The sequence below is a fragment of the Syngnathus typhle genome, linkage group LG10 (genome assembly GCF_033458585.1).
Source record: "Syngnathus typhle isolate RoL2023-S1 ecotype Sweden linkage group LG10, RoL_Styp_1.0, whole genome shotgun sequence".
Taxonomy (NCBI): domain Eukaryota; kingdom Metazoa; phylum Chordata; class Actinopteri; order Syngnathiformes; family Syngnathidae; genus Syngnathus; species Syngnathus typhle.
In genome coordinates this window covers 14193352-14204046 of record NC_083747.1, presented here as the reverse complement: position 1 = coordinate 14204046, position 10695 = coordinate 14193352, and the positions used below count along the sequence as shown (strand labels likewise).

Sequence of the window (10695 nt, the reverse complement as noted above, 5' to 3'; positions counted from 1 at the left end):
AGGTGGAGCTCCAGGGCCGTTCCGCCTAACCTTTTACGCCCGATTAGGCTTCCAGGGACGCGGCTAAGCATTTTTAACCGATTATGGAGCTTTTTTGGGACCTCCAGGTGGAGCTCCAGGGCCGTTCCGCCTAGCTTTTTACGCCCGATTACGCTTCCAGGGACCCGGCTAAGCATTTTTAACCGATTATGGAGCTTTTTGCGGACCTCCAGGGCCGTTTCGCCTAACCTTTTACGCCCGATTGGGCTTCCAGTGACCCGGCTAAGCATTTTTAACCAATTATGGAGCTTTTTGAGGACTTCCATGTGGAGCTCCAGGGCCGTTCCGCCTAACTTTTTACGCCCGATTGGGCTTCCAGGGCCGCGGCTAAGCATTTTTAACCAATTATGGAGCTTTTTGAGGACTTCCAGCTGGAGCTCCAGGGCCGTTCCGCCTAACTTTTTACGCCCGATTAGGCTTCCAGGGACGCGGCTAAGCATTTTTAACAGATTATGGAGCTTTTTTGGGACCTCCAGGTGGAGCTCCAGGGCCGTTCCGCCTAACTTTTTACGCCCGATTACGCTTCCAGGGACGCGGCTAAGCATTTTTAACAGATTATGGAGCTTTTTTTGGGACCTCCAGGTGGAGCTCCAGGGCCGCTCCGCCTAACTTTTTACGCCCGATTAGGCTTCCAGGGTCGCGGCTAAGCATTTTTAACCGATTATGGAGCTTTTTGCGGACCTCCAGGTGGAGCTCCAGGGCCGTTCCGCCTAACTTTTTACGCCCGATTAGGCTTCCAGGGACGCGGCTAAGCATTTTTAACCGATTATGGAACTTTTTTGGGACCTCCAGGTGGAGCTCCAGGGCCGTTCCGCCTAACTTTTTACGCCCGATTACGCTTCCAGGGACGCGGCTAAGCATTTTTAACAGATTATGGAGCTTTTTTGGGACATCCAGGTGGAGCTCCAGGGCCGTTCCGCCTAACTTTTTACGCCTGATTAGGCTTCCAGGGACGCGGCTAGGCGTTTTTAACCGATTATGGAGCTTTTTGCGGACCTCCAGGTGGAGCTCCAGGGCCGTTCCGCCTAACTTTTTACGCCTGATTAGGCTTCCAGGGACGCGGCTTAGCATTTTTAACCGATTATGGAGCTTTTTGCGGAACCTCCAGCTGGAGCTCATTCGCGCGAGACCGAAAGAAAAAAAACGGCATGAAAATGAAGAATCGAAAAAGCTCGATTTTTTTCAACTGGGGCGCAGGGAGTCCTAACCGGGGCGCCGCCCCGGCTCGCCCCGGCTTGGCTATGCCTCTGGAAAGAAGAAATTACGACGTTGCGGGAAAGATACACATCGTACATAAATCAAGCAAATTAGATCCAGAGACGCACCAAAAATTCACATTGCAGAACCTGCACTAACGTCAGAAACTTAAGTTTTAGAGTAATTACCGTTTTTTTCCGTGTATAGTGCGCCCCCATGTATAGTACGCACCCTAAGAATGGCATGCTGATGCTGGAAAAAAGCTTGTACCCATGTATAATACGCACCCAATTTTTATGAATTTTGTAAAAAAAAAATTTTAATTTATTATTATTATTTTTTTTTAAGTCCCAATGATCGTCACACACGCAGGGAGGCAATGGGTCCCATTTTTATAGTCTTTGGTATGGTCTTAACTAGGCTGGATGTAATTCTTTTTGTTGGAGTTGATTTCTCCGACTGCCCCTAAACGCACCACCGCGCTCCGTGCGCGCATGGGCTGCGGACGTGAAAAAGGCGGCTCTGTATGGGAGAGACGTTGAAGAGGAATAAAAACACCCTTGGAAACCAAAACTTGCCCCTCGTCGTGACTCGGAGCCGCAACAAATGTTTCGGATTTGTGTAGGGTACATTGTGACAGACAGCAAACTAGCAGGTGATTGAGCGAGCGTCTGATACAAGAGCATTGCGGTCGTATGGAGCGTGTTTGAAGTGAACAGCAGAGACGAAAGGAACAAGGCAAAGTGTTGTGAAATAAAATATTACCTGTAATACGCATTTTGTTATTTGCTGATTGAAACTGCTAATTAAACTGTGAATTGAAACTAATAGGAAGAAAACATATCTTGCTCTTAATATAGCTGGCGTGTCTTGCGCATACGTTCTACGCATCTGTAATGGCGGCCTCCGTATGACGTCCGGTCCGCGATGGAGATTAAAAACAAACAATATTTGACAATAACACACCATCAAGGATTGCACCATCGCATCAAACGATGTGTCGTCAATTATGGATTTTTTTGACTAAGTGTGTTGGGCAGGATGGCTGAATGCGATGCGCGATTGACAACAAACAAGAAGAAAGGTGAGTTTTATTTCGGGGGAGATTTGTCATGTCTCGTCCCCAGTTTTGCTATGTGTCTAGGTTGCCATAGTTTCTGTTCGCGTCGCCCCTCTCTTCCTGTGTCACCTCAATCGATGTAACGTGTTTTGTATTTAAGTCCTGTCTGCCCCTCGCTCACCGTTGGATCATTGCATGTGTTACTGTCATTCTGTTCCTGTCTTTGGTAATGTCACCCTATCTTTTTGTTCCACGACTTTGTCGGTCAGTTCTGTTGTTGGTTTTGTTGTACCATGACTTTCTTTAAAAAAAATAAAATGAAAAAAAATTAAAGAAAAAAAAATTAAACATTTTTTTTTTTGTACCTATGTATAATACGCACCCCAGATTTTAGGACAATAAATTTGTTAAATTTTGCGCACTATACACGGAAAAAATGGTAATTAACAATCCATGGAGTAAGGATTTGACATCTCTAGAAAATAAAAGTAGTAGTATTAAATAAATGACAAATTGAATGATTCACTGAACGCCAAAAATCCTTCCCGGTGTCCGTCTTCATTCAAAACTCTGGACAACAATACAGGCAAGGCTCTGTGTTCAGGTAATGTTACTCACAGCTACAATCTGGGAGAGTTTGTGTGGACTGACCTTGGTAGCAGTTGCAAGGAAGTTGCCTTGCTTGAATTTCCCTCCAGTCTGGAGCTAAAAGAGAAGACCTTTACTTTGAGAGCAGTCATTGGCTTTGAACCAGGACTGACCCAGGATTCTCTCGGGCATTATGTGGCATACTGCAGGAGGACTGCATATGCCTGGGAGATCTATAATGACCTGGGAAGTGGAGTGAAAGCAGCATCAGTAAATACTAAGATCTTCCCACATGCTGTGTTCTACACAGTGCAGTGATGCATTGTTTGAATTGTTGGAAAAAAATGTTGATAATGTTCCCTTTGACAAAGAAAGTTATTTTTTCACGTTTTCAAGTTTCTTTTTCTGGCTGTCATCAACTTCACATACATGTATTAATTGTTGCATTAATTAATGTTTTGGAGCAGACATAGACTCATCAGGGTATTAAGTTGCGGTGAACCTTTTGCATGTCAGATGTAATTGAAAAAAAATGATCACATAGGCTTATTGAAAACAAGGAAATTAATCAATGAGCACGATACAAACATAATTACAGAAATATCCTCGTACTAAAAGCCATTCCCCGCAGTGAAAGTTTTCTGTAAGATAAAAAGAAAAGAAAAAAAGGCTAAGAACATATTTACCTTGTATTTGTCCTGCATCAGGAGCATTCCAGGAGCTTGAAATTCGCGACAAAATACAGTGACGTGGGGCTGGGTGACGTCTTCGCTATGAATTAAATGTGTAATATCTGCAAAGCCGTAGCAGCCGGCACAATCGGTACAACTTTTGCAGCACAAACCAGCACAAACGAACGAACGGCACTATTTTGGGTCGTTTGGAAGTAAACAAGGGTGCGGGGCTACCAGACGTCATCGCTATAAAATAAATGTGTAATATCTCCGAAACGGAAGCAGCAAAAACGAAACCTGCACAAACGAAGCACAAACGAACGGTACCATTTTGGGTCCATTTGGAGACAGGTGGGGGGCTGGGTGACGTCATCGCTATAAAATAAATGTCTAATATCTCCGAAACGGAAGCAGCACAAACGAAACTTTTTGCTGCACAAACCAGCACTAACGAAGCACAAACGAACGGTACCATTTTGGGTCCATTTTGAGCAGATGGGGGGCTGGGTGAACTCTGGATGACCTATAAAAGAATCGTTCATAACTAAAAAACCATCGCAGCACAAACGAAAATATTTGCTGCACAAACCTGCACAAACGAAGCACAAACGAACGGTACCATTTTGGGTCCATTTGGAGACAGGTGGGGGGCTGGGTGACGTCATCGCTATAAAATAAATGTCTAATATCTCCGAAACGGAAGTAGCACAAACGAAATTTTTTGCTGCACAAACCTGCACAAACGAAGCACAAACGAACGGTACCATTTTGGGTCCATTTGGAGACAGGTGGGGGGCTGGGTGACGTCATCGCTATAAAATAAATGTCTAATATCTCCGAAACGGAAGTAGCACAAACGAAACTTTTTGCTGCACAAACCAGCACTAACGAAGCACAAACGAACGGTACCATTTTGGGTCCATTTTGAGCAGATGGGGGGCTGGGTGAACTCTGGATGACCTATAAAAGAATCGTTCATAACTAAAAAACCATAGCAGCACAAACGAAAATTTTTGCTGCACAAACCAGCACAAACGAAGCACAAACGAAACAGACTATTTTGCTTAAATTTTGCGGGGGGTGGGGGGCCAAGTTCACGCAGGTGTGCTGACGCCGTACGACATCGGGTTTTGCTTTCCAAATAAGGCGTGCGCGCTCCCGCGGCAGGGGGAACAAAATCTCACGGAGGAACCAAATCAAGCACAACACCTGTTGCCGCCCTCTTGCCTGCTCAGAGCAGGCGAAAGGAGAGGGCTGCTCTTCTGACACGCACGTACGCACGAAGAACCCAGACACAACACGACTCTCAGCAGAAAATTGACATCACGTGACAATAAGGGCGCCCCAGTGCCCACTGGAAAGGTTTGAGATGAAACTGACTGAGCAAGAAAGCTGGCGATATTTTTTTTCTTGAGAGCGCTAGTGCTCCCGTGGATTGCGCCCTGGGCGCTCGCCCATATTGCCCATAGCAAAAATCGGCCCTGCAACTCTCATTTTTCACCGAGCCTGTTGTGAATCAAAGCACTTTCAGAATGACCAAAGTATTTGGACTTTCTTCCTTAGTCATAAAGTTCGTTATTACCAGATTTACCCGATTGTGTTACTAGTTACTTCATATTTATTTGATCAACGCATAGCTTTGTTTTCAATATTTTATGTCTCATCAACAAATAAAGTCAACACAAACGGGCAAAAAAACCGTTGCCAAACAGGACACAAAACGCGATCGATCAATCGACGTTGACAGTGACGATTTGCTCGTCACTTCCGGCGGTGGGCAAGATGGCGGCGCCCGAAGAGCTGTTCGTGTGGGAAGGAGACTGGGGGCTGCCGTCCGTCAATAGCGATTGTTTGGTAGTTTTGGTCGGTTGCATTTTGTCTCGTTTTATGTAGCAGCAGTCACGATGAGAGTTCAGCATGCTTGCGAGTAGAGGCAGAATCAAAGCGCCAGTGCGATCGGGAACAAACAAGTAACGATCACGTCAGGATCTTGCATCAGAGGTGTACCTGAAATCATCCACAGTTTACTAGAGCTGCTATTTTTTTTTAATTGAGCGTTTATTTATTATTATTAAGGGCATCAACAAATTCAAATTTGCAATGGCGACCTCGCTGCAAACAGCGGAGTGAACCAAATCAAAACAATCTTCTGTACAACAGTGTTTCCGAAGCAAGCGCACGTAAGCAAGCACATTGCTGAGCGGGGGTTGTAACATTTCATAATTGACTTCCCGTGTCGTGTGTCAGTTCAAGCAAGTGTCCCCAAAAAGCGTAGATGACAATGTATTTCTGGGATTTCATGTTTAAATGCCCGTGTGGTGTCCTCGATAAGACGTCAGGCCTCGCTAAGACGTCACAATTCTCTGAGACGTCCTGACACTTGATAGGAGCTTTTATTGTCAAAGTTTGGCTTTAGTGTTCGGCAGAGCGGAGTCAAAGCTACCTTTAGTTCTTGTTCTCAAGTTCTTCGTCGCGCAGCGCATATATCACTCGAGCCCCAACCATACTTCCCGCTTTGAATTGCTCGCGCCAAAATAAAAGCATGGTTTTCAAAATAAGCCCTACCCGTTTGTGGTTTCAAAGTGGGGTCCCCACACGGCAGCAAAGCGAGCCAAAATTGGAACTTACCCGAAAGTGGTTACTCGTCTCCGTTGTCTTCCCTCTGCTCTTTTTGATTCCAATGTTGTTGTCACGTCACCGTGTCTGCTTTTGTCTTTAATGAAATTTTAAAAACGCTGGTTGCGGAGGCTGACAGAAGCTGATACAACTTAGGAGTGCCAGCAGTCTCTGTTCGGAGGCAGCAAACAAACCGAAAACGCCTTTCAATGTTTGCCAAACATGTGTTCGTGGCAGGCGTACGCTCAATTTTCCGGTGCTCCTCTCAAAGTCCACAAGTTAAGCAACCCGTGGAGATGTCCAGGAGGTGAGAAAAACCCTTCGCGATTCCCGCACCCGCCTGCAGGGGGCGCCTCCTCACCTCTCCTTTGCATTCAGGTACCATTCCCGCACTGAGGACTGCCCACAAGGAGGCGCTGTGGCGACCCTCTGACATCATCGTCCACCTCCAAAAACAGGTACCGTGTTTTTCCATGCATAATGCGCCCCCGTGCATAATACGCACCCTAAAAATGGCATGTCGATGCTGGAAAAAAGCCTGTACCCATGTATAATACGCACCCAAATTTTGACTCTTACTTAAGTCCATAAACGTAAAATTATTTCAGAAAAAAGATCATCTTTGGGAACAACCGGATGTTATTCTGCCGGTCAGTATCACTGCGCATGCGCTAGCAAACTCGATAGCAAAGAAATGTTTCGGATTTGTGTAGGGTACATTGTGACAGCAAACGGGCAGGTGATCGAGCAAGCGTCTGATACGAGAGCATTGTGTTCGTATGGAGCGTGTTGTGAAATAAAATATTACCTGTAATACGCATTTAGGTAGAGAACTGAAGTCTCGCTCTTTATATAGCTGACGTGTCTTGCGCATCCGTTCTGCGCATCTGTAATGGCAGCTTCCATATGATATCCGGTTTGCGATGGAGATTAAAAAACAAACAATATTTGACAATAACACACCATCAAGGATTGCACCATCACATCAAACGATGTCGTCAATTATGAATTTTACTGATGACTAAGTGTGTTGGGGAGGATGGCTGAATGTGATGCGCAATTGACAACAAACAAGAAGAAAGGTGTGATTTCAAGTTTTATTTCGAGGGAGATTTTCTTCAAAAATTGTTGTACCCATGCATAATGCGCACCCCAGATTTTAGGACAATAAATTACCGTTTTTTTCCGTGTATAGTGCGCCCCCATGTATAATACGCACCCTAAAAATGGCATGCTGATGCTGGAAAAAAGCCTGTACCCATGTATAATACGCACCCAATTTTTATGAATTTTGTTTTATGAATTTTTTTTTTTTTTTTTTAAGTCCCAATGATCGTCACACACGCAGGGAGGCAATGGGTCCCATTTTTATAGTCTTTGGTATGGTCTTAACTAGGCTGGATGTAATTTTTTTTGTTGGCGTTGATTTCTCCGACTGCCCGTAAACGCACCACCGCGCTCCGTGCGCGCACGGGAAAGAGGCGTGCGGACGTGAAAAAGGCGAGAGACGTTGAAGAGGAATAAAAACACCCTTGGAAATCAAAACTTGGTGATTTCAAGTTTCATTTCGAGGGACATTTGTCACGTCTCGTCCCCAGTTTTGCTATGTGTCTAGGTTGCCATAGTTTCTGTTCGCGTCGCCCCTCTCTTCCTGTGTCACCTCAATCGATGTAACGTGTTTTGTATTTAAGTCCTGTCTGCCCCTCGCTCACCGTCGGATCATTGCATGTGTTACTGTCATGATGTCTGTTTGCTTTCTGTTTCTGTCTTTGGTAATGTCACCCTGTCTTTTTGTTCCACGACTTTGTCGGTCAGTCCTGTTGTTGGTTTTGTTTTCTAAAAAAAAAAAATTTTTTTGTACCCATGTATAATGCGCACCCCAGATTTTAGGACAATAAATTCGTTAAATTTTGCGCACTATACACGGAAAAAAACGGTAGTTAAATTTTGCGCATTATGCATGGAAAAACACGGTAAGCAACACAAGGCTCGGTCAGATGCGGCGCGTCGACGGTCAGCAGCAAGTCGACCGTCATTTGTCAATAGGTCAGGGCTGTGGCCAACGACACGCCGCATGTGCAGAAGCAAAACGCTTGTCCACGCTTGTCACATCATCAAACACAGTAAATATGGAAAGCAAGAAGTTGCGAGGACTTTGTCGCCATTTTATTATCGGAATTTCTCGCAACGGCAAATTAGGCTTTTTGTCCAAAATGGCTTTTGAGCATTTTTTTTCTTTCAAGAATGTCTTGCAAGAGGATTGCTGAGATTTTCCTGTCGTCTCCTTTCTGCTTTGCTGTGGTTCTGACCCACATTTTCCGCATCAGAACCCCGACCCTTTCCCGGCAGCTGGAAGTCATTAGCTCTCGCATGCTGTGCGGCCTGAGGCTGGTCATAGCCATGGGGTGCAGGCGGGGGTTTGTTCGTCTGGCAGAAGCGCATGTGGGCGGGTGGTCGTAGTGCCGAGGAGCTGCTTGTGTATTCCTTGTTGCCGGTGTTGTCATGACAACCCAATTTCTTCCTCTTCCAGAAGTACAACGCCGACTTTGACCTGTCGCCCAAGGAGGCCGCAGACAGCCTGGCTTTCGTCGCGCTGGTCCAAGAGAAACTCTCGCCGGCCGTGGTGTGTATGCACGTGTGCGCCTGTGTCCGTCTGCATGTGTCAATGCGTGTACCCGCTCGCTGGTGCCATTTTCCACTTGTAGCTGTATGCGCTGTGGGTGGAGCCCAAGAACTTTGCGGAGGTGACGCGGCGCTGGTACGCCGAGCATGTGTCTTTCCCGCTCGGCCTGGTCTTGCCGGGCCGCATGCGGCGCCAAGAGCTGGACAAATTGCGCCTGCTGCGAGGAGACTCCAGCCTGGAGCCCGGCGACGAGCTGGAGAAGGAGGTGAGCGGCCGGCGCTTTTCAGCTTCTTGGCTTTTTTGGGGGAAACATCGTGACATCCTCCTCACCAAGAGCCCGGGCTGGCCTGTCAGCATGTATTTCAGTGCCACTTCAAGTCAAGCTCAAAGGGGTTCATTCTCCCTGCGCAATTTGTTGAAGGCTTTGCTAATGGATGAAGCGTTGCGAGTCGATGCGCTCGTTTGCAAATCGTTCCCAGGCTCTCCAAGCAAACTGGTAGACAAGAGCTTTTGAAAACTGACCCTTATTACGAAGGCGGCCCTACTTTTCTTCCAGTTGTACGACGACGCCACCAACTGCATGGACCTGCTGGCGCAGCGACTCGGAATGCAAAAGTTCTTCTTTGGAGACTCGTGAGTCCTTTGCCGTTCGGCGCGTCGCTCGCCGCGTCGCTCGCCGCGTCGCTCGCCGCGTCGCTCGCCGCGTCGCTCGCCGCGTCGCTCGCCGCGTCGCTCGCCGCGTCGCTCGCCGTGTCGCTTGGGCTTGGTCGTCACAGTGATCGACGTCTGGTCAGGCCTTCGTCTCTGGACGCGGTCGTGTTTGGCTGGCTGGCCCCCATCCTCAAGTGCGAGCTCCCCAGCGGGAAGTTGCAGCAACATCTCAAGTCACTGGACAACCTGCACGCCTTCTGCGGCAACATTCTGCTGGTCTACTTCCCCCGTCAGGATGCCGCCGTCTGCGTACGTTTCATACCAACCGGGCGCTGTGCTGACCACCGTGCCCGTTTTGCTTTTTGTGCGTCCACAGAGAACGACGGTCCCCGATTGGGGTGTTCGGCCAAGAGCTATGATGTGGAGCACGTGCCCAACCGGCGCGTCAAGCAGTTCCTGTCGGCGCTGGCGGCGGTGGGCGCCATGCTGTCATATGCCTTGCTCACCGGCATGGTGTCCGTCCAGCGCGGCCACAAGGGGGCGCTGGAAGGGCGACAACATTCGGCTGGCCCTGAGGACGACGAAGATGAGGACTGACGTTGGAAGACAAGGACTGACGTAGACCGATTTCGTTGGAAGACGAAGACTGACTTTGCAGACCGCTTCCGTTGAAAAAAAAGGACTGATGTTGCAAACCGCTTTTTTGGAATTTCTCCCGCGTTTCCTTCACGTTTCTCAGCCGTCTTTCCCTGTTTGACATCATCTACCTTTCTTGTTTCCTCTCTTTTGTTGCTCTGATGTTTCCTCTGAGCTCCTGTCACATTTCCTTCCTGCTTCCTCCATGTTGACATGTGAAATGTCATAAGTAGAATCTTTATTTTTTTTTTTTTGCCTTTTTGAAATAGTGTCAGTAACGCTCATGGGAGCTCCGCTCCCTCAGTCTGTACTCCAGCTGCACGCCTGACGCCAAAGCTCAGGAATGTTTGCGTGTGCGTGCTGACGAGCTTATATGGAAGCAGTTTGAGTTGAGCTTCATCATCGGAGACAAAATAAAGGCCCTGTATCCATGGCAACTACGTTGTGTTAATGTTGGAAAGCTGAACAGCCAGCGTGACAGTATCCTCACCTACGACCCTATGCTGGGCCGATTTAAATTGTATTTATTCTATTTGTTTTTATTTTGTTTGTTTCGGGAAGGACAAGACTTGTCGATAAGGTAAACGAGTTGAAGCAATTCTACTCGTCTC

General features: G+C 47.2%; 1 protein-coding gene and 1 long non-coding RNA gene across 2 annotated transcripts; one reads left to right on the top strand and one right to left on the bottom strand.

Moving 5' to 3' along the window:
* Positions 1 to 2124: 2124 nt before the first annotated feature.
* On the bottom strand, positions 2125 to 3313 carry LOC133160869 (uncharacterized). Its single transcript, XR_009715962.1, has 2 exons — positions 2948 to 3313; positions 2125 to 2866 (listed from the first exon to the last, which is right to left on the bottom strand). It is a non-coding gene; the product is annotated as an uncharacterized LOC133160869 (long non-coding RNA).
* Positions 3314 to 5289: 1976 nt separating this feature from the next.
* On the top strand, positions 5290 to 10521 carry LOC133160868 (metaxin-1-like). Its single transcript, XM_061288943.1, has 8 exons — positions 5290 to 5421; positions 6412 to 6481; positions 6553 to 6632; positions 8705 to 8797; positions 8880 to 9062; positions 9354 to 9430; positions 9592 to 9737; positions 9825 to 10521. The coding sequence occupies exons 1-8, from the start codon at positions 5341 to 5343 to the stop codon at positions 10043 to 10045; spliced, it is 951 nt and encodes a 316-aa protein (XP_061144927.1). The 5' UTR covers positions 5290 to 5340; the 3' UTR covers positions 10046 to 10521.
* Positions 10522 to 10695: the final 174 nt, after the last annotated feature.

Bases quoted from the DNA above. Each gene is read 5' to 3' on its own strand.
- LOC133160868 (XM_061288943.1), top strand. From the start codon at position 5,341: ATGGCGGCGCCCGAAGAGCTGTTCGTGTGGGAAGGAGACTGGGGGCTG. The intron at 5,422-6,411 runs GTCGGTTGCATT...TGTTCGTGGCAG, and splicing joins GCGATTGTTTGGTAGTTTTG to GCGTACGCTCAATTTTCCGG. The intron at 8,798-8,879 runs GTGTGTATGCAC...TTCCACTTGTAG, and splicing joins AGAAACTCTCGCCGGCCGTG to CTGTATGCGCTGTGGGTGGA.